General features: G+C 35.0%; 1 protein-coding gene across 1 annotated transcript in view; it reads left to right on the plus strand.

The window, feature by feature from the left end:
• Positions 1-24,721, plus strand: part of USH2A (usherin) — a 409,459-nt gene that overhangs the window by 44,054 nt on the left and 340,684 nt on the right. The window contains exons 7-11 of the mRNA XM_013949903.2: positions 310-531; positions 1,873-1,966; positions 10,992-11,187; positions 11,982-12,112; positions 23,566-23,761. Of these exons, the coding sequence (XP_013805357.2) occupies positions 310-531; positions 1,873-1,966; positions 10,992-11,187; positions 11,982-12,112; positions 23,566-23,761 (839 nt within the window). The remainder of the gene's footprint in view (positions 1-309; positions 532-1,872; positions 1,967-10,991; positions 11,188-11,981; positions 12,113-23,565; positions 23,762-24,721) is intronic.

Genomic DNA, 24,721 nt, shown 5'->3' on the forward strand with positions numbered 1-24,721 from the left:
TAGGGCAGATGTCACTGAATCAGTTACACTTCATTCAGAATTTGAACTTGCCTTTTAGAGGCTTTACTTTTAACTGGAAAACTCAGGATTTGGAGAAGAGCATTGCAGTTTGGGGAAAACAGACATATAGAGTATGTTTCTTTCTCTTTCCTGTTTGAATTCTGATGATTGGGAAGCCACTGATCTAAAAATTTTCCTTAGAAAGCATAAAAAAAAGTGTGTAGCTGAATGGAGACCCTCTCTGAGAAGAATATGTAAAATATATGACATTTTGGTTTTCATTTGTCTTCCTCTTCTTTATTTAAACAGCTTTACTCCATACTCTCGTGGAAATCTAACTTTTAGTATTCTTACCCCGGAACCAAATCACCGGCCTGGTTACAATGATTTTTATAATACTCCATCTCTCCAAGAATTTGTAAAAGCTACGCAAGTGAGGATTCATTTCCATGGCCAGTATCATACAAATGAGCCTTGGGTAAATTTCAGGCATAGATACTATGGAGTTAATGAAATCACAGTCAGTGGAAGGTAGGTGTTATTGGAATTCTTCCCCACCCCACCCATCACTACCTCCAACTGCTAAAACTGTGCAAAGTATATAATTACTGGTCTAAAATTTAATGGAGTTATTCTGTTTTGGCATTATGAATGAGAAATGAATTTTGTCTGAAGTTCATGAAGTTTGTAATGATTGGTGTACTGTGTGTGGTTTTTTCTTTTCTTTTTTTTTTTTTTACATTTGTTCACATGTTATTTTAAAATAAATTATACTTATTACACAAATCTGTCAAAAGCAGTCCTTTCCTTGGAATTACCAATGCCTCTAAGCAAAGGCTTATGATTGAAACCACAGCTTATGCTTTACTTTAGTAGCTCTTCCAAGTTTCATTATAGATTTCCAGACATGGCAATTTTAACAGTCTTAATGCAGAGCCCATTCTTTGTTTTAGGCTTCAGTTTTCCATTTAAAACTGGGCAGCTGTCAGTAAAAGTGTTACATTATCTGTGACTGACAACTTTATTGTATAAGTGTCCTGTCTTATGAAAGGACTAATTATGCCCTGTAAATAATATGCAAATTTAGCAATGAAATAGTCTCCAAGAAGCATATGGTGCAGATTTTTGTTAATAAGTATTATTTCTGAAATTATTTTGGTAGTTAAGATCTCATTTTGAGAGGACCTATGAGAGGTCACGTTTACCTTAAACTTATTTTCTGTGCTACTAGTATGTTTTGATTAATGATTTAGATGTGTTATGATGATGTTTTTACGAAAACAACTACAGTCTTGATGACTATATAACAGAAAAGTCATTTCAATTGTAGTCTGCAAAGCTATGCCATACCTCCAGAAGAGAAGACCTTCAGCTGTAGTGGGATGGTTATTGTCTAGGCTAATGCTCTACAAAGATTTTATTTTAGTAAGAACTCCATGTTAGCTGAGGTCTAAATGGATTAAACTGTATGATTAAATTAGATATAGATACAGATTTTTTGAAAAACTGTAGCCACACTGTAAAGCTAAATATTGATGAATAATAACCATTTATTTTAAATAAAATTTTACATGTGTAGTGTTTACTGAAATCTAGTTCTTGTTCGCTATTGCATAAGATAACAGTAGCTCTAATACATGCTCTTTTTTATTTCCTTGGAAGGCAGTTTTTGATAGTTACAAGTGTGTTGAATGGAGAAGTCTTTTGTGGGTTACTGCACTTAAGAACATTCTCTTCTGTCTCTTTATTTGTTCTTAATAAAGAACCAGGCTATGCTTGCAAGACAAATTGTCTTCGTGATGATGTTGTATATTGCTGCAGAGATATGTTTCCATGTTTTTTTGTTTTCTTCACTACCTGTTTTTCTTTCAGGTGTAATTGTCATGGCCATGCTGATAATTGTGACACAGCTTTGGAACTGTACAGGTGCCTGTGCTTCAAGGAAAGCTATACAGAAGGAAATAATGTGAGTCTCTCCTTTGTCTATCTACTTCTCCTACCAGCAAACAGGCTCAAAACTGGGATTTTATACCTGGGGAAGTGTGTGTGTATGCATGCTAGTGTTGTCCTTGCTTTTGTAAGGATATTTTCCATGTGCAGACTTTGTATTAAATAAAAAACCTCCCTCTCCTCCCCAGAACCATTTCATCACAGAACTTTAGGAGTGCTGAGATCAGAGATTTGGTTTCTTGTTATAAGAATATGTCAGTTTGCAAAAGATCAGATGCAAATCTGAACTTAGACTGTCAGCACCCAGTAAAGATTATGGCTGTACCTACTGTAGCAAATAGCAAAAGGATCTGTAGTAGGATCTGCTCTTAATAACGTCTTTCAGTTAAGAGGGACTTTATGAGGTGCAATGTGTAGGTAAAACTGACCAAGTTGCAAAATTAAAATTTTCCTCCTAACTTAGTAATTCTTGGCCTGGGGCAAACCAAAATGCAGGTTTTCACTAAAAGTCACAAGTCTTCTAGAGAAATATATAGACAGCTTAGAATAATGGTGCTAGTTTGTACTTACTACTTGCAGCAGAGTGGCTGATGTCTCAGAAGGAAGGTTAGCTAATATAAATATTAATAATGTAAGTGTAAATTGTATAATCATTGGTTTTCTTGGAAGATTTTCACACTCAACTTAGCAAAAACAGAACCATGATATATGAATTGAGAAAACTTTCCTACAGAAAAACTTATGTCCCTAGATTAGATGCTCAAGAGGTGAGTTGCTCTTGGGACCTGAAAAGACATAAAAATGGACTATAGGTGTGTGTGGAAAGAGGGATGGTGTGTATGAGAGGGGAAAGGAATCAAAGTACCAGGAGCTTGATTGCTCAGAGGTGGATGTTGCAAGTGCTGATGAGGGGAATGACCATACCAGCAGGCCTTATTTGATTGAAGAATTAGGAGAATTGCCTTTCCTCCTGCTTCCTTTGAGGCGCGTTAATAATTTCTTGCTTAATGTCTTAAGAAATATGTACCTGTAGCATGTTTTCCTTACCATTTTGCAAGTACAAAGTTGGGGGAGGACGTTACATATTTGCATTGTCTATATCAAATGCTAAGGCAAATTGGAAGACTACACTGAGTTGCTTGTGATGGTCAGAGCTTTTCCTTTGGCACAATATTTTCACTTGAATTTTCTTCCCAAATATGTGCGTGTTTTGAAAAGTATATCATATTTTGAATTATACCATATTTATAAATTTGTAAACTTCAACTGAAGTTAATTGAAATACGGTATAGTCTTTATCACTATGTATTTCTGTAATTGCTAGCCTTAGGGCACCTCATATGGCTCGCAGTAATTATATTGCACTTTTGTGAATTGGGGGATGTACTTTTTCTCTGTCATGTGATAAAACCCCTTGCCATTGAGAAATGCTGGCTTTGAGACTGAGCTGTGAACCATCATCACAGTCTGCATTACATTATGATGAAACTGTAAAATTTGAAAAATGAGTGGGTTTGATGTGTGTGGGCTTGCCACACTTTTCCAAGTTAAAGCAGAACAAATATTTTGCTACACAGTAGTAATTCCAGGACAGTGTCAACTTTAAAATCCTATATTCAAGTTCTGAACTTGCCGCATTGACTGCTAACATTTGAGAATATTTTAACTGAAGACATTTCAGTGTTTCCACCAAATTTATTATTGATAATCATTCATCTCAAAAATAAAGGATTATGAAGTTGAGGTTAAGGAGGAATGAGTTATATCAAAGGAATCAATCCCACAATCTCACTGAATTCTAGATTTCTGTCATGAATAAATGTTCTGTTCCTTGCTACATTTATGTCTGGTGGAAATACACTTTCTAAAAATTAAGAAAGGGTTACATAATAGCAACAGGAATGGCAAAGCTGAAACTAAACTGGCATCAAAAAGCAACCAGTGTGTGCGTAAATGTAAAAGTTAGGAGGCAAAAACTGTTAACCTGAGCATATTTGATATTGTGCTCAGAATCATGTGAAAGATGTTTGTAAAATTAAATACAGGATCTTAGTTTTCTATTTTTTTAAGAAAGAAATATAATCTACTGTCTTAAATGGTATTTGAACAGAAAACTGAAGTTTTTAGATGCATCAGCTTGGGAAAAAAATTCAATTTGACAATGTCCCTTTAATTAGAACACACATTGTGAAATGTTACTTTGTAGGGATTAATTATAAATATTTAATAAGAACTGGAAGTTCACCAAGCACTCTTGCAAGACTTGCGGTACTGTGTGAAAACAAACCAAATACATTTTAATGATGTATCTGCCTTATCAGATATTTTCTGTCAATGTTAATGAGTTGTTCCATTAAGCAAGTTTCACATTTTTGACTTGGTGTATGTGCATTGTAACTGTAATTGAATTGCTTGAATTAACCATATTCATTGGGAGAAGAATAAGGATGTTGTTTAATTATATTTTTCTCATTCTTTAATGATGATGTCCATATCTGATAAAGGTGAAATAAAACAGAAGTAGTATTTGCAAATATATCACTAACTACTTTGAATTCTACCAGGGATTTAGATGAAATCCAAACAGTTTAAAGGTTTTGATTTTTTTGTAAGGTAAACACTTAAATGCAAAACCAGAATCCATCCTGATTTTTATCTGTCTCTGGTATTTATAGAATTCTGTTTTATAGATTTATACTTGTGGTTCTGAGGCTCCCAATCCAATGAATTAGACATCTGTTTTTTTATTTTGGATGTCAATTGAGCATTTGATGAAGGAACTTTGCAAGTATATACACATTATTTGTGAGTTGAAATTGCACTGTGACCAATTTAACTCGCGCTTATGCTGGTGTAGTGAGTGAGTCACCACAACTGAAGGAGTATAAAAAAATTATTTTTGTTGACCATCTTGGACCAGAAATCTGAGATTCCCTGACAAGCTCGTAGCATATGGCAGAGTATGTCCTTGTCACATTTACACTTGATTCAGCTAAAGTTAGAGCTAAAATTTTGAATTTATCTGATGTATACTTCAGGATAGCTGTTGCGCAGCAAAGGAATACCAAACTGAAAATCGCATAATTCATTACAAATGGAAATCTTAATTTAATCATTTGCATCACTGTGTTATGAAATTTGACATCCCAAATGATTTTTTTTTTTTTTTTTTTTTTTTTTTAAGAAAGTTCTGTTTTGATGAAGAAATATGTTGGTAGGACTGGGATGATAGAAGAAGGGAAACCTTAAGAATGACTTGCAGATATCAAGGGGCCAGGTTAAAAAAGAAGAAGAAATAAATCCTCAAAGAGCATGTGTCTCATCTGATGAAAAAAAAAGTTCAGCTTCTTCATTTAGAATCTGTTCTGTAAATGCCATGTGTATTAGTTTGGGAAATAGCTCTATTTTTTACAAATGGAAACTGAGCCATGAAGAGTAGAGTTCTGATCTTGGAAACATTTATATACAAAGACTAATTTATAAACAAGAATAATATATTGAAAAAACTTTTCGTGATGTCACATGAAAAATTGGAAATGGCCCATGAAGAAACAATACCATCTACCACATCAGCCTTACCCTACAGCTGAGAAACTTCTTTAAATTGGTCATACAGAACATTAGACAGAAATGTAATGGCAAAATAAATACAAATAATTATAGATATAATAGAGAAAATAGAAATTGAAAGAAAACAAAGCAACTCTGATATGTGCGCGAGAGGGTATGAAAGGAAGTGTGAGAATGATTGCATACAGTAATGGCTTGAAGTCTTCAGAGTTTTCGGTATAAATAAGTAATGCTCTTAAACATCTGCTGTCTGAAACTGGATGTGGCATTGTTGGTTGATGTGCCAAGAACTGGATTAATAAGCCTTTTTGTGTTATAGAAGAATCTAGTTAAATCTTAGTTAAAGGACAATCTGTATCATCATGTTAAATGTTGGAATCAAGGATACATACTATCTGAAGAACTGTAAACATTAGTTATAGTAAATGGTCATTCACTTAATGACAAAGATTTGCAGTCATAGGCTTTTTGGTAGATTCTGTGGTGTAATTTGTGTATCCAGGGATAGGCCTTGGAGGAAGCTGATTTTATCAGAATAAATAGGAAAGAAATCCATCTGACAAATGGTTCACTGAAATTTTAGAAAATGGCAAGTGTGAAGGCATCTAGTCCAGTGCATCCCTGAAAATTTTGAATAACTTTTGACATGTCAGTGGAAGTTAGGGGTTTGTCCAGGAATCCATGCTTGGAATACTGATGTAATTTCATAATTCAAAGATCAGGCTTCTAAAACAACTTGTGTACAAGCATCATTGAAATACTGAAAGAGTTTGCTGCTGTCTCAGATGTCTCATGTGATTTGTTCCACAGATGTGGACATGCCAAAGGACTTGTGAGATCATTATAACTTATACCTTTTGATCTGAGGGTTGTAATTTTTACTTAATAGCTATGAGGTCGTGGTCAGATGGCAGCTAGCATTATGGTTGTCCATGTTACATAACAGAAGTTAGGAGGGCTGGTCCAGTCTGAGAATGGTTTTCAGGGGCTTATTGACAGCCCAGGGTATTATTTCTTTTAATATGTAGAGAAATTGAGAGAAAACCGGACTAGTGTTTCACTGTTGTTGAGAGTAGCTGTTGTAACTCATAACGCCACATGTATTTATTGAGTTTATGTGATTTTTTTCCAGATTGAATAGGAGTGCCAAAGTGATTGGCCAATCTCACTGTTTTTTCCTCTGTTACCCCATTAGAAGTGTTATTAAAATAATCCCATGCAACAGCTTCCTTAGAAGAGAGAATTTAACCCTAGCATACTTAATAAACTGTAGCTACAACACTCTTTAATGTTATAGGAGAATGAACTTCAAAGTCTTATTCCAAATCAGATAGAGGGTAAAATAAGCACAGATCTCTTACCTGCAGTTGAATATCCTAAGCAAGCCAGAACTTGTGTAAAAGAGAATGCGTGCCAAGTTCTCATCAGCTACAAAACATCTCTTCTTCCTCTATTTTTGGAAAAGTCCTATGAGGTCGGGGTCCAAATGAAAGTTTGACGGAGGGGATGCCTGATTTGAAAATAGCTTTGAATTTTATTCCCAGACAATTTAAGCAGGTATGAATTTACTGAGCAGCCTGATAGTCGGAATGCGTACACTTTGATTTTGTTGGACTTAGTGTGGCTGCTTGTAACTTCTCCAAAGAAAGCACAGATGAAAGAGGACTTTAACAGAAATATATCTTATGCTGCTTGACAACATCTGTAGCAGTGTTTAAGAGATCTCAGTTGTACCTCATTATCAGAATTTGGCATAAAAAATGGCAGATCTTATGTTCTTTGTCAGTCCAGTTCTTTGTATGTCATTTTGCCTTTGCAAAGCAACTATAGTATCTTTTAGCAAAATATTATTTTGCATATGATACTTGTAAACCATCTGTTATGGACTGTGTTTAGTTTCTAAAACTACATGACATCCTTTTTATTCTGTCTTTGCTAGTCACTTAGAGTCATTTAGAGTGTTCTAGATTTTTCTTCATAATAAAACCTGACTTTTAGAATGTAAAAGCTATTTGGTTTTCTTTGGAGAGTTCACAAGAAACAGATATAGCTCAAAGCTCTGTCTAACGTGCGGTCTTGACAAATAGTCAAATGCTGTAATGAGGATGCTGTAGAAAAGCCATGAGGAATTTAAGGAGACTCTTCAGAGCAGGGCTAAGCTATTCTAGAATAAATATAGCCTAGAACCCATATTTGTTTGACTAATGAAGCTAAACAGTGAAAGCGTACTGTCCATTTGGGGCACAGCCTGGGATCCTGTAGAAAAAAAAAAGTCATTAGCTACCCTATTATAGTGAACACTTACAGGGCAGCTTAAATAGGCATGGCTGGGCAATATATGTAATGGTGGTTTTCAACAACAAGATAGCATTTGAAAAGATCTGAGAAGATGGTGTTATGATCTTGATAAAATATCTCACATCAGCAGACTTTTAAATCTATATGTATAGTTAATGACATATCTATAATACATAAGTTATACATAAATGTCTATAATATGTACATATGTATATTGGTTATTGCAACAGAACTTTGACTGACAGATATGAGGTGGTTTCTATTACACAGAAGAGAAAAAAATCAGATGGAATAAATTCTACGTAACATAGCATAAAAAAATAGGATGCCACCCAGCGGTAAGCAGCAGGGTAGAACACTTCCGGTATTTTAGTGCTAGAGTAGAAGGTTCTAATTAATCACAACTTATTGCAAGTCTTAAAGTACTGTTACTGTTGCCTTCTGAAGTACTTCATTATTTGTTGAATGTTTCTTTGCAGGTACTGTCCTTCGCATTTGTAGTGATTAATAAGGAAATTGGCACATATATACTCAGGCTAAAGTCTCTGGTGATCTTTCCATAAATATGCTGGATTCAGAAATTTTGATAAATAAGTTTTTAATCATAAAATTAATCAAAAATCCTAAATTCATTAGTAAAAATAAGTTTTTAATCATAATTATAAACTAATGAATTGGGCCAAGATAAGGTAGGTATTTTGACCATCTGGCTTCATGTAATGTATTTTCTCAGAAAACTGTTTCAGTGGTCATAGAAGGAGAGCAGTTCAGAAACTATATATCAAGAGGACACACGTTTGTTATTGTCCACAGACCAAGCCGTATATTTAACATGTTTTCTGAAGGGCCTAAATGCAACAGAGAAAGAGGACATCAGCGTGTTTGTGTTTTTTATACTGTTATCTCATGGAGAAAGGAATGTGTTGTGAAGAATTAGCATTCTTTGTTACTCTGCCTCTGGAACTTTTTCAGATTTGTCGAAGGCTTTTGTGGGGAATTTACCTATCCATTTCATATACGATAGCCAAGAATGGAAATCTGAATTCTCTAGATACCTTTGAAAACCTCAACAATTATGCTTTCGAAAATGCCAAGTTTAAATGTGGTGAATGAAAGCCTGAGGATTACCATATATTCGTCATTTTTCTGCCAAAACTGAAAGTTAAATGCAGTTCTTATTCTAATAAAGGTGTGGCAAACTCAACGGGATGAGGCAGGGGTCCAGTGCACATTTCTAATGAATACAGATGTGACACCTGCTAGAACAGTGCATATTTGACAATCATTGACAATTTTTGAGTGACTGCTATTTAAAAGCCAAAAAATATACGTAGTTTTCACACTGTATAATCAAATGCCATCTTTTTTGCTATGATTTCTTACTACTAGTGTGTTTTATCAATAGGTGTAAACATAGGTGTGCATGTGTAACTGATCTAAGATCGGATCTGAAATGAAATTATGAATGCTCTCAGCATCTAAGAGGCTAGCCATGCATGAATGGAAATTCTGGCTTGCCAGGTTGGTAGCTGTGTCTGTACTCTGTTTTCCTTTCAAGGAAGATGCATTTCTGTTGACATGCTGAGATGAGGAAGCTACAGCAGTGGGATGGTTTGTCTGGGAGGACAGGTTTCTTTCTTGTACTTCTACGTTATATGATGCCTGAATGAACATTCATCTTAAATTGCGGATGCAACGTAATGCTGATTTTCCTCAATGTGCAGCCCAGAGGGAGTGATGAGAGAGAAGAATGGTGGATGTGAGTGAGGGGAGGACTTGAACAGAGTTCAGCTGTGAACCCTGTGTAACCGTTATGGGCAAGGCATTCCTCCCGGTATACTGCAACGGGGATAATCATGATCTGGTAGTGATTCTTCTGTAAACAAAGGCCAGGGTTCAAGGTCTGAAGCGAAGGCTTGCTACTTTTCATCCTGAAGCCTGTTCTTTTTCTCTCACTGTTTCTTTTAGAAACTTCTCTTAGACTGTTTCTGAAAGATGGAAATAATAATTGTAATATGTTTTGTCTCTAAGATCCAGCAAAGCACAAATATGGATGGAGAATGGATTTTTCGTAATACCAGTTACATTAGAAAATTTTTTATAAACAAATATTTCTCCAGTGTCAACACTTACAATTATTTAAGACGATTCTGTAAAGACTATTTGGATTGTTCAGCATAAATAGAATGTAATTGTTCAAAATGCTTAAAAAAAATCCAGGTTGTTTTTAGTTCTTGATGTACCAATAGGCATAATAAATCTTCTCCTTGAAGCCTTGTAGAGTCTGTTACAAACAGAAGATTATTCCCAGTTCATATTATTCACAAAGCTCGGCTTAGAAGGTAATATTGTGAATTCATCCAAATAAAAACTGAACTTTGGAGTTGCTTCTGGACTACTTAAATCCAACCAAAAAACCAAGTCTTTAAGTTAATTAAATAGTTGAATTTTATTAGTCTTTGTTTTTTATCTTTTTTTATTTTATCTGAATAAATTTGAAAAGAACTGAAGAAAAGATAGTTTTAGGTTTTTATTCAAACAATGAATCTGTTTTCCTCGTATTCCATTGATGTCATATTTCAAATATAAGTTGATAAGTGTAGGGATTTTCTTGTTTTTTAAACTTTGAAATTTCATAAGATAAATGCATATTAAGGAGTGCTGTAATTTCAGATACTCTGTACAGCATGATTCACCACATATTTGGGCATAGTAGAACTTTTGTTTCATCCAAAAGGTAAAATGGTATCTGTACCTTTATAAAGTACAACAAAAGATATTATTTAAAATGCCTCCAAATGGATGTAGTAAGTAAATATCTCTTGTACCTCAAACTTGATAGGCACTGTTTTGCATCTTTAGAGTTTAAATTAAATTTGAATCCCAGGTCTTCAGCCTGTGCTGAGTATCTGAATACTTATAATTTAATTCTTCTCTCCACCTTCATTGATTTTAATTTGTTGTTAAAGTAATAGAATTAAAAAAAAAAAAGTTATTTCCCTGCATACTCTTTCACTTCCTGTTCATTTGAAAAGGTAAAGTACCGTTTTTTTTCTGTTGTGTAACTGGAGGAAAAGCATATAAAACAAAATATGTGTATAGAGAGTATAAAAATTTTCTTACCAGTATAAAGCAGTAGTCTTGTTTTGTTTTTTCTTTTTTTTTAATTTCAGTGTGATCGCTGTTTGCCATTGTATAACGACAAGCCTTTTCGTCCAGGTGATCAAGTTCATGCCTATAACTGCAAACCCTGTCAGTGTTACAGCCATGCGGTAAGCTGCCACTATGACTTAACGATGGACCCTTTTCCTCAGGAATACTACAGAGGCGGTGGGGGAATATGTGATAACTGTCAACACAACACAGCAGGTAAGTCGCAAAAGAATGTAGTGTTTGTTCTGCAGTCACTTTTTTGGTAAGTCTTCTATCAGCTGAAATTACTAATGTTCAATGGCTGACATCTCAGAATATTATTATGTATATGTATTTTTAGAGTATCCAGGTAGTGCACACGTTACAACTGTGTCAATATTTAAGCTGCAGGAAAATACTGCTAAAATTTGGTCTTACCTTGTATAAAATCTTCCATGAAGAAGACATCTCAATAGACAATTATAGTGTATAGTTTTGAAGCTGTTTCCATTATATGTGCTAGAGCATTTTAATCCAGAATATCAAGTCCTTCTAATCAACCCAGTTTAACAGATAACATGTAAAAGTGTCGTCAGTTTTTGCTGTAACATCAAATTCTTCCTTATTGAGTAAATGTTTATATGCTATGGAAGTAGTGTATTTGAATACTTTCTTACAGTTCTCTTCTATTTCAGTTTCTTGGCTTTGTCTAGCTAAGGGAAGAAAGGAAAGTTTCAGGTTCAACAGTAATTTTTCCAAAAAATGTATAGGCATTCGCATGGCACAGCTTTTATAAAAGTGTGGTATTATATAACAGATGGAAGTTTAATGGAGTAAAACATAGTTTGTAACAGGTTCATTGTTTCATATGCTCTGGATCACTAAATTGGCAGGTAGAGATGAAAGGTGCATTAAAATGGACGTCCTGAAAATTATAGAATTCTCTCAAAGGAATAGAGTCTTTAATTTTGAATTATACAGCTAATTTTAATGAATTGGAAGCCATAATGCATAACCTTTCCTTCATGCAGGAAGAAACTGTGAGCTGTGCAAAGATTTCCATTACAGACAAGCAGATGCAGATCTTTCAGCCATTGATGTTTGCAAACCCTGCGACTGTTACGCAACAGGCACCAAAAATAAGAGCCTCCTGTGTGATAATGTAAGTAGCCTCAACAGAGAATAATAGCAAAGTATTTTAATTAACTGTGTTTGTAGCAGCAAGATTGTGCAAAATGTATTTAGATGGTAAATACTTCATAAAAATTGCTTAAGTTCAGCCTTTTCAAAATGGTTATTGACTTTACATTAGAGCCTGAAAGACAGCAAAACACAAAAACCAATCTGACACATGCTGTTGTAGAGTTCATCTGGATCAGAAAGAGACAGAAAAGATGCCATATGAATTTTCAGAAGTGAATTAGTGATTTTGGGAGACTGATAAGTACGAATGTTCTCAGTAATTTTAAGATATCCAGTTTTTGAGTGTTTTACAAGGTCTTGCTACTGTCTTAAAATTACTAACAGATTTTGAAAATTTAGACAATAAGATGAGTCTGAAATTGAACTAAAATTAAGCTAGTTTTCCCTGTAATGCAGACAAAGATTGATATCCCATATAATTCAAAAAGTCCATTTAAACAAAAAAAGTGACGATAGCTGAGAAGAGGAAAAACCATCATATACGCTTTTTAAGTCTATGGACCTCATTGACAAGCAAGATGTATAGTCTGCTCATAAATCTAACTGTAGCTTTCAAAACACCTGCTGAGTGTCTGTTAAAATAGTGTCCAGTAACAATGTAAGAATGATAAACTGAATGATAAATTGTACTGAATCTAGATATATTTTATGAAATTCTGTGTTTGTGGATTTTTTTTTTTTCCTGTACATGCCTATGGAGAATAGTTAGCAGGGAAACTCAAGTGACTGAAATCTTGAAAGTGCATTACAAATGCATTACAGCTCATTTTCTAATCACATATGTCCTGTTCTTGGTGAAAATCCAAGTATTGTTAGGAATTGGGAAGAAATTGCCTCTTTGTCTGAAATGTGTTTTAAAAATGTTTTAAAGGGATTTGAGTTAGACCATTTCTGAAGCTTGTTGCTGCATTCCCTGTTTCATCTTTTCTCCAAACTTTTCATAAAATAATTCGTCTCTAGCATTTGGTGTATCTTGTTATTAATTGCATTTTATTTAACAGTAAGCTTGTGTGGACCTGTTTTATTCTCATCCTTGGCACTCCAGTGGTACAAATATATGCCTAGTTTGACTCAATGTATCTTCACAGAACTCATGGGAATGGGTGCATATGCTGAGTGATATGCAAATTTAGCACACTGTGTTTTTAAAAATAATCCCATGGCCACAAATAAAATGAATTTATAATTTTCTGCCTTCTGAAGATGATACTTTTTGGCAATATCACAGAAATGAAAAAGGCTTGAAAACCTCAGATGTCACGTTAGGACTATTTTTGTAAGGTGTAAGGAAAATGAAAACAAATGCTGATCTGCATGTTCATGGTTTCTGATTAACCTAAAACAACTGTAGCTGTCATTAATAATTAAAGGAGGAGTAGTTTACGAACTTACAGAAATTCCTAATTTAACAGTAAAATGTACCAAAAAGTTAATGATGAATCTCAAATATGTGAGTACGATTTGGGAGCTAAAATGGGAAAAATGGGGGAAGCTGCTCAATAAAGCATCAATTGACTGCTGCAGTAGAAGCAGTGCAGAGAGAAATGATTAAGAGGCATTAAAGAATAGATTAATACAGCTGGAGACTAAAGGCTGAAATGAATTACATGAAATAGGAAGGCATCATTGAAGGAAATGTTTCCAGATTTGACCTGTGGAAGATGGAATCATAAGAAATAAGGACCCTACTCATGAAAATTAATTGTCACGTCACAATGATAATTTTCAAGGAAATATGCCAAAAATGGTACAGAACACACTTTTACTGCATAATTTACCATTTTCTGCAGTTCATCAAGATTTTTTCTTTCTGTGAAATGCCGGTTGTTATCACTAAGTTCTAAGAGGTACAGAGTTACAAAATTAATCCATTGAATCACAGATTAATCTGTTGAATCATATAGAATATTTACTCATCAAATGTAGCAATATTAATGTCGATAATTTACAGAATGGCTAGAAGAGCTTACTGTAACACTGCTACTCCCATCTCTTTTCTTTGGACTGCTATGAAAACTTTATGCCTATTCTGGTCACCTATTTCTCTCTGCCCTTGGTAGGAACTACAGGCAGGTGTTTAGTATTTCTCAGTTTCATAGGTTCTCAGTTTTCATACATCACTAGGTCACTTATGTGTAACTTCATTTGTATTTTAAAGTGCAGACTACCAATTTAAAAACTGTATTATAGCCTTATGACTGGGGTTTTAGAAGGGGTGTAGCAGCACTCCCAAGAGCAGCTCATTAGACACTTTTTTGTAGTGAGAAGTCTTCCCTTGAGACTGGTGGGTACAAGATAGAGAATAGCTACAGTTTGCTTAAAGATGCATGAAGAGAAGATGCATGTTGGTTACATCCTGTTTATGAACTTTTGGCACAAGATAATTCAAGCTATCAGAAAGTCCAGATGAATTAATTAGGGTGCCTAAGCTTTGAGAGTGAAGGAAGGATGGTCTGCTGCCTTCCATTCTCCCCAACCATTCACACACGAGAAAATGCTACCAGAATACTGCTAATGTGATTATTTATGTTCTGTATGGAGAGCTGGAGATTAATCTATTCTGGCCCTTACACCACAATCCTTGACTCATTTTCCTGCGCTTCTTTTTACCAGACTGATCTACAAGTGCTTATATATTCAATCAGGCACAGCAGTTTGTAGTCCTTTCATGATTCCGTTATAATATGCCATATATAACGACATGAAAAAAGTGCTCTTTTCCAGGGCATTTGTTTCTAGGCAGAGCTGGAAGTGCTGCCATTGCTTTTTACCTGTTCTTTGGAAGTCTCGATTCTAGTCCAACTGAATTTAGATATCTTTCTTCTCCCAGCTTTTTCTGTTTGTTTTTTTTTTTTTAATTTACTCATAACTTGCAAATAAGTATTTATCATATACCTATTGGTGCAAAGAAGCTGTACTATACTGCAGAGGATATTAGCTGGAGTTGCAAAGGCTTAATTGGCTTCTGCCAGGGTGGTAGTTGTCTTGACTCATGTTACATGAAAATCCTTTTTAAGACATAAAGCTGAACAAAATGTTTTCTCTGAGGAGTCAAATAAATACATAGATTTTCATGCTACCACATAAGCATTTGATCAGGCTTCAGATTTCACCTTTCTGCATGCCCTTAAATATTGCTTATTTGAATTTCCTAATTTTTTTCTCTCAGAATTTTGAATTTTTTTTTTCATATAATGGAAAATCTATCTTACCATTGGCCAATATTAAAAACATCTATATCTAGGTATCTGTGTATGTATATGTATCTTAAACCAAGGTAGCATTTTTATTTCTCAAAGAAATATTTGGAATATCTGAACAAGTTGATAAATTCTTTGATCCAAAGTTAAAATGAGTACTCCTCTGTTCTCATTTTTCCACTTACACATTTTTCAACCTATTTATTGTGCTTGGCAATAAATAACTGAAATTTGTGATAAAAGGGGAAGAACGTCTGTTAAAGCAGCAAATTAAGAGTATTTCAGTCAACAGATGCACAGAATAGAATAAGGAATACAAATGCATCTGATCAACAAGATTTTAAGTACTCAGCAGGTACATTTCTGAGACCATGAAATGTATGTTTTGAATTTCTACTATGTGAATACTTTGGCTAAATAGCTTGTTGTACCCTCAATAATAATTAATAACATTCTATGGAATGAATTCTATGGAATTCTGTCTGGGTATTTTTATCTCTTCTTAAGTCCTTATAGCAGTTCAGTAGCTGGACATTGGGAAGGTTCTTGAACAGACTCCTCTTTGATTTTTGTGATTCTAGATGTGAAGAATTAGACTAAAATGTCCCCCAGTTAAAGAATAGTGAATACAGTCTAAAAAATTGAACTGCTGAACTGCTAGGCGTGTCTAACATTCAGAAGTCTCAAGTAGTCTTCTTTCTGATTAAGGACAATGATGCTGTAGCTGAGATTTGTGCAGGGGGAAATTGCTTGAATACTCTCTATAACCATTTACATTCAAGAATATGGGAGTAATATGTATTTTATACCTAAATTATAAATAACACAAGAGACGTATGCTAACTCAGCATTAGTGACTTTTGTTTAAGAGGTCCCAAGATACACTACCACTTGGTAATAATGCTGTGCTAGATTCATTTTCACGAGGGACAATCTAGGCGGATTTTATTTATTTATTTTATTTATTTTATTTTTTTTTAAGTGCTTTAGTACTAAGATGGTCATGTTAGTACTAAGATGGTCATGTTAACGCAGGAGTTATATCTGTCTGCTTACTGTTTGGGTCAGAACCAGGCTTGTCCAGCATAAGCTGCAGAAGAATGGATTGCTTTCTGTTCTTCTGTAACCAGAATAATTAAAGTCTATTTCATTAAATGATGGCATTCTTTAGGGGAGAAGAAAAAAAGATTCAGTAATATCTGCAGTGCACAACTGATGAAATTCTGGTTAACAAAATGTTTAAATATTAATTGTTACCAGTGTTCTCAATGATACTGTTGCTTCCAGAGGAAGCTTAAATTTACAGGGATTACCGAAAGAAAGGAACCCCCCACCCCCCCAAAAAAAACCCCCAAACCCTATGCTTCATAATTCAGTTAGATTTTTATACATTTATAGAAATAATTTATTATCCCATTTTGATGTGTGTTTCTGTACCATCATGTGCAGTGTACCTATTTCTGTACCGTCATAAACATTTATCAGCTTGTACAACTTTTTCATAATGGTATCTATTACCAAGCATTTCACAGTGCTTCTAGATTATTTCAGTGCTTCTTTATCTTTACAGATAAAGATTATATTAAAGATATGCTTTTTTTTTATTCAGACCAATTATTATTTTTTTCCTAAATTCAGGCCATAACCAATTTTCTTAAGAATTTGAGAGTGCGAGCGTGCTTTAATTTTTTTTTTCTCTTCTTTTGGCTAGAATTCCAGTTCTTTAAATCAATTTTCTGAACTTCCTTATTACTTTTATTGATTTTTTTTCCTGTACTTTCTCCAATTTGTCTCTCTCTTACTATTCAAAACCAGGCAGTGTTTGAGCTGAAGCCTTACCTTTCCTTCTGATGTCTTACATAAGAGATTTTGTTTTAATACATCCCATAATGACATTTACCTTTTCTGGAGTGGTATCATATTGTTTATTCATATTTAACTTGCAGCAGTCCAATATCATTTCCAGATTATTTTCTGCATTATTGTTTCCTCACAATTTTTCTTTTTTTCACATTTGGTCTCTCCTTGATATGTGTTGTATTTTGAATTTCTGTAGCTATGTCATCTTTACTGACTTCAGAACATTTGTGAACAGTGTAAAAATGATTTTGAAACTCTCCCCCCGACAGCCAGTGAGACCCAGCAGTGCCCACCCCAACCAGGACGCAGTCCTGCAGCATCTAAACATGGCAGGCAGAGCCATATAACAGGGTCCTTCGACAGTCCCCGACAGAGCAAAGGGATGAACCCGGTACAGGGTTCATCCAGGGAGTCCGGTCCGGAGCAGCTGGAGACATGACTACAGCGTAGGTCCGAGGGGTCCATCGAGGAGACAGGCACACCCACCGTGTAGCTCAGGCAAGGCCTGGGTGCTTAACTGGAGCTCCTGGCCCCTGGGCAGAGGGTGCCGGGGGAGGCCCCAGGCGAGGCTGGTCGGGGCCCATAAGGCCTGTTGGTGCCTCCCCCAGGGCCCTGGCAGTGCTTGCTCTGCCTTCTGAGCTACTGTAATCTGAGAGACTTGCGAGCCTGTTCTCTGCTCGCTCTTCAGAGTCTGCTAATAAAAATATTGAAGCTTAGCACCAAGGGCAGACAACTGCAGAACCCTATGCTTTCTCCCTTCCCAGTTTTACAAGTACTTTTTTTCCTCCTTCTAATGTTTTTATCTGGAGCATATTTCTCAGCTTTTCCCTTAAAATTCCACACAGCAATTTGAAGTATAGGCAGCATATGAAGGATAAAATCTGTGCAATATGGGATGCATTATAGCGGTGTATTTCCCCTAGTTGATATTCATGTCTATTTATAATACCATCCTTACCACAGAGGGCAGGGTTAAAGTGGGATTACAGAACTCTATTTGTTGCTCTTTATTTCAGAGGCTAAATTTCAATAGTTATCTTTTATCTTGGTATCCTGTATTGACAAGAAAATGGCTGAAGCAGCAGAATGGAAAGGTTTTCTAGTCGCTTAGAGCTAAGGCATGAGCAAAATAGTTGAGTGAAAATACATGATGGTCATTTGTGAATAAAAGTAGAGGCTCTTTTTTTGTCTTGCCTATAGACTATCTTTCTTCTATTTGACCCTTTTTCCAAGACTTTGAAATCATCGTGGCAGATGGCTACCAGTGGATTGCTTACAATTGCTCTAATTGTAACATAGGAACCTATTTTCAGATCTATTAAGCAGTCTGATAACTTTAGTTTTCTATACTTTTCTCTAGCCACCATTAAAATTTAATTTTTCTTAGAACCTGGAAACCAGTTGCCACTTGTATTCATTACAAATGGAAGACTCTTTTCTACGCAACAGTAAGGTAGAAGGAGGACATTTTTATAGGGAGATCTCCAAAGGGTTTCATTGACTGGTTGGTGGAGAAAATCTGAATTATATTCCTCAATTAGCCAATATTTCTCCCTTATCCTGAAGAACTATGTTTATTCTTCTAGCATCACTTTTTACCCTATTAAAAGGTCAGTTTTGAGGCATGCATTTTCTGCATCTGAATGTGATGAAAACTACTACTTCTTGTACTCTATAATAGCCTGATACTTAAAATTATGCTGAGGATATTGGTGCCCTTCGCTTCTCTCAGCACTCTGTAATCTGTAAATTTTACTTGTTGCATCAGGCATGTCTGCCACCTGCTCACAATAAGACTTGAGTTTACGTACATTTCTTTCAAGAACAGCCATACGGGATCAAAGGAGGCTTTCATCTAGCGCAGTATCCTCTCTGATAGAGACCAGTAGCTGGTGCTATTATGAAGCATGATCCTTCCCTGGTACTTTTCGAGATTCCAGCTATTAATGGTTTGGGCACTGCCTGACCCAGGAATTTCATGCAAGTTGCTGTTTCATGTCCATGTATGGAATTCATCTAACTTATTTTTGCATGCACTAAGGTTTTTACCTTCATGATATTGTCTGACAATAAATTGTACAATTTAAAAGTTGTATAGAAAAAGTTCTTCATTCTGATTCTTTTAAGTTCTCTCTCTGATAATTACATGAGTATTCTCTCCTTCTTATATTATGAGAAATAATGTATATTCATTCTGTAAACCTGTTAAAAGAGTCTGTAAAAATTGTTTTTGTGTTTAAAAAAAAAAAAGTTAATACACAATGGATTTTTATGATGGAATGACATTTTCTGTTTAATTCTCAAATCTTTTCCTAATAATTCCAGTATTCCATTTGTCTTTTATAACTGTCTCAAAGCTTTCAAATGATTTTTATGGAGAATAGAGCAACTTTAAGAGCTCTTTTCTTGAGCGATAATAGCTCATTTAGGACTTACACTGTCTACCTGTAGTCAGCATGTTTCTCCCCATGTGTTTTCTTTGCATTTTTTTATGTAGAAATCGATTTGACATTTTGATCACCCATTTTGTTCAGCATATGTCTCTGCAATATTTCCACATTTTGCTGATGTAAGCAAAGAACTGCAGCAGAATCACGAGGCATGATTTTCTCTTACAAAAAAACATACCAAATCTTTTCCACTATATCAAACTCATCTTCTTGTTTCTACCAGTTTGCTTTGTATAACAAAAGGCTACTAGTCTGTAGATCTCAAACTTCCTTACAGCCTTTGTAGGAGATTGATGGTTAATTTTACCGTTTTCTATTCTTCTTTTACTGAGGTTGATTTAAGCAAATAATAACTCAGTAATTTCATATTTGAGTTCATCTAGAACTCTTGGCTGTATTGTATCTTATTTCTTATGTATAGTCACTTTCAATAGAGAGATTTTGGTAAAATCTTTTACTTCCGTTATTTCAATTTGAATCAAGTCTTGAAAATTGTTCCAGATATAGGATTGTAACTCCCTGAGCTCTTTCATAGTGAACAGTTGCAAAATACCTTCTCTGTATTCTCAGTTGTGGCTCTGTCTTCCCTGAATGCTTCATAGAATCACAGAATTATTAGCTGGTCATCTGCTCCAGCTCGAAGCAGGACTGTTGTCAACACTAGATCAAGTCAGTCGTGGTTTTGTTTAGCTGAATCTTGAATATCTTTGAGGATGGAGATTCCACATTCCCTCTGGGCAAAATGTTCTGATGCTGCCTTTTCCTCTGAGTGAAAAAATTCTGATGTCCAATCTGAATCTGCTATTGTGCAACTTAATTGTTTACTGACCCGGCTGATTCTCTGGTAGGCTTCTTCTGCTTCTTCTGCTTCTGACATTCGGAAACTTTTTTCTTTCCCCTTCGTGCCTTAAGCAAGTGCTCTTTAAAACCTGGGTTTTAGACTGCCTTATTGTGGTTTTAAAATTTGTTGGTGTTATCTTCTTTTTTAATTTCCTTATTCTGATCTGACCTCCACTCTTTGAAAGTCTTTTTTTTGCATTTAATACTTTCCTTCATAAGGTAGCTTTTGGAGTGCGCTATGTGTTTATACTGAGCTCTAGGGGGAGGTATCCTTATATAAAAAGTTTTCTACATGCAAACAGTTTATACTCTTTCTTAGCACTTTCACTTCTTTGACAAGTTTCTTCCTTTCTGCGTAATTTTTCTTTAAAAGATAAAGGCTACGATGCTATACTGTGTAATTTTGGTGTGCTATACTCACAGACACAGAATGATTCCTTTATAGTTATGTATTAAAATAGGTATTGTTCTTCATTTAGCATTAGGCTAAGAGTTGCTTTTTGCTTGTGAGTTCTCTAATCCTTGTTGCTGTTTTTTGCTGTTGTGCCCTCTCTTAACAGCAGGTACAAAAAGGTAAGAGAGTCTTGCCTTTTGTTTGCAGTGAGGGTCATTGTAAACAAAATATTTTTTGTTTTAATTTTAAATAAATAAATGTTTATTTTAAAATATTATTTTCTTGCCTTTTAACTTCTTCCTCTTTCTGCAAAATATTGGTGATACCTCAGTGATAGATCTTTCATGACAGCTCACTGAGAAGGTTTTATTATACTACAAAATACTTCTGGGGAGGATAGGTAGGAACATATGCTTATGTGGAACTTTTGCGTAGTTTTGTCCCCAGTACCATTGGTCCCTTCCATTGTTTCAGCTTTGCCTGGCTTATAGGTTTTAAGTGAAGACAACCATGAAAAGATGGTTATTGTTCTGGTAGCCGATTAAAAGCAAAGTATGTTGAACTACAGCTGTTGATGCTGTAGAAGATGACTCTCTCTAGATTCGAATCACTGTGCTTTTTCATTTATGTCAATGTTTACAATTAAAAAAGAAAACTTATTGACCCAAAGAAAATTACTTATAACACAAAATTTTGGTTGTCTACTGGTATCTCTGCATTCCTCAGAACACTTGAGTTCAGAAAAATGAAATCTGTGAAAACTAGGCCATGGTACAAGCACTATGAAACATTCACTCCAACCTGTTTGTGCATTAACCCATCATGAACATCATGAACACATTTTCTGTCTGCCATTAAACTGTACTGAAGAGGAGGTAACTTCTTTTAAGCACTTGAGTGACTTGACAAAAAAAAAAATTACCACCTTGTAATTTACCATACCTTCCCATTTTTGAATGTGACAGACACTGTCCTAACCTATCTAATTATTATACTGTATTGTACTAATCTCCTGCTAGCTGCTGAGAATCCAGAAAAAGCAAGCAAAACACTCATACCCCACTACTAACACAGCATTCAGAATACAAAGCTTAAATGGGGCATACTAAATTTCTCAAAACATGCCCAGGCTTCATTTCTTTGATGAAAGGTCAGGAAGCAGAACTCAGGTGCACAACAGGGCATGACCTTCTGAGATGTTCTCATATCCCAGTCGCTGTTCTGCAGGCTGCTCCATCTAACCCTATTATTATTCGATATAGCTACACAGAATGATGCATGCAGCTACAGAATCTGCAAATATATCTCACTGGTATTGCAAGTTGCAAGCGGGCCTAGTAGAGTAGAGTGGCATACATACATGCTTTCTGGTCTTTGAGCAATACTTTAATTCTTCATTCTCAAAAGCCTGAATTCAGTTGAACATGTCATAATGAGAGGATATTCTCACCCATAAGGAACTTTAATGCAGTTTTTTTCACAAAGGGTTTTTGTCTTTGTTTTACATTTTTATTGAAAGCAGTATGATTTTCTTAGGCTAGTGGTCATATGCACAATTTGTACTTGTGATGCACACTAACAGTGAAGACATCTGGGGAGTAGAAGTTATAAGGATGTTCTCTAACTCATAAAGATTTTTCAATCCCATGTCCTGCGATGGTGTAATAGGAATGATAGATGTAAATGGCTGATGTGTAATTTCTACCACAGTGTGATAAAAATGGCAGATGTAATGTCCATCCCAAAGTATTTGTAGGTTTTCTTTCTTGGTGTTTAGATGAAAATGAAACAAATGAAAGAAAAAAAAGTGTTCTGTTTGTTTCAGTCAACACTTTCTTCATGAAACATTTACTCTACTACCATTTTTTGGGGGGCCTGCCCGCCTTTTCTGTTGTCCACAGAGAATCAAAAACTCTCTACTTGCCTTTTAGTGGTTTCTGTTCTGTAGTGGTTTTTTGTTTCCTTGGTTATGAGTCCTCAACTTTTTGCCAAACCAGGTGTTATGCTTCTCTGTATTGCCCGACTCCCTGTCCTCATCATATTGTGTGTTGCCTAATCTGTTTAATCTTGCACAAGATATGAGGCAAAAGCCCTCAAATCATGATGGCTCAGGCATGACATAGAATGACTCAAATGCTGCCCATTAAGAGAACAGAGGAGGAACTTTGTATCCCACCACTGAGATGGAAGGCTTGGATCTCAGCTGGACTGAGGAAATGGGGAGAGGGTTTGAACAAAAAAATGGAGAACTTCACCACTGAAAATAATACAGTATTTTATAGTAACTGTGATTCAAAAAAGTACTGTTTGTTTTAAGAGAAATTACCATTTTTACAATACAATTTTGTAATTATTCTTCAGTTTACTCTGTCCAACTTGTAAATATTTCTGCATTGTTTACTCAATTCCTTTTCCTCCCTTTTGGAAAACACAAGACTTTTTCATGGTTTAAATGTAGTTAAAATCCAATAGTTACACTCTTTAATATTTCTTACTTTTTTTTCCCAACTTGTTGAGAGAGGAAAAAAAATGTGTTACACAAGCCTATATTTTCTGTTCCATTTAAAGTTCTCTCCTCCACGTCTTATACTCCCATTCTTGTTGCTAATGAGTGTATCATCTAAAAATAGATATGTTCATCATTCTATAATATTTTGTATCTTTCTAGATTGGAGGCCAGTGTAATTGTAAGAGACATGTGTCTGGCAGACAATGCAATCAGTGCCAGGAAGGATTCTACAATCTACAACAGTCAAACCCTGATGGCTGCAGTCCTTGTAACTGTAATACCTCTGGGACAGTCAATGGAGATATTACCTGTCACCAAAATTCAGGCCAGTGCAAGTGCAAAGCAAATGTTATTGGTATGTGTAATGCGAGAGTTCGGAGCCATTTTTCTTATCATCTCTGGAAATAAAAACCACTTGATTTCTAAATGAAAAGTATAGTAAACTTCTTTGCTGAAGGCAGATTAAAAAATGAATGAAATTAACTGTTGGAAAATTATTAATTTAATAATTCTATCAAACTACAGCTTGAAGCTTAGTTTAATCAACCCTTTAGAAGTTTCTTTATGGCATAGCTGCATTAGCTTACATAGCTCCATACTAATAAGTCACAGAAATAATGTAATTTGCTTACTGCATAGATGTTTCTTTTAGGAAATTAACACTTTTTCAAAATGTTTTATACTTAACGAGTTCTAAGAAAATCGTTTCCATGCTAGTTTTCTTGCTAGACCAAAATAAATGGATTTTTTTCTCAAAATATTCTGTGCTACAGAGTCCTTTGTGATAAATCTGTCCATTTTTTTCTATTATATTTCTTTGAACTGTTCCTATGAAATGCAAAATAAGTCAACATAATTCCACAGATCATGTACATTGCTAGGGTTAGTTATCAAGGGCCACATAATTTTAATTTTGTAATTCAATGCCAAGCTGATTATAATAAACTGCTACCTTCTGTGTTATTTATCATTTTTTTTACAAGACGTGCTTTTTTGTTTGTTACTCCCACAGGTATTTTTCAGAAATTAGATTTGATTATAGCAATTTATTACTTCCAGCATATTTGAGGGGAGCCACAGCCGCATAAGGACAAAATTTATCAAGTGCCCAAAGTACGCAGTATATATAATACACTTTGAAATGTTGATATATGGGAATATTATGCAAGGAGAATTTCCTGATAAAGTGAGCCTTGCATGGTAACTGTCTCAGACCATACATATGTCTCAAAAAAAAAAAAAAAAAGATCCTTTTTTGCTTTGTTATTAACACAGTTAGAAACCTATTTTTATGCAGCTAACCATAGTTTTAGGT

Source organism: Apteryx mantelli, chromosome 3 (assembly GCF_036417845.1).
Source record: "Apteryx mantelli isolate bAptMan1 chromosome 3, bAptMan1.hap1, whole genome shotgun sequence".
In the NCBI taxonomy this organism is placed as follows: domain Eukaryota; kingdom Metazoa; phylum Chordata; class Aves; order Apterygiformes; family Apterygidae; genus Apteryx; species Apteryx mantelli.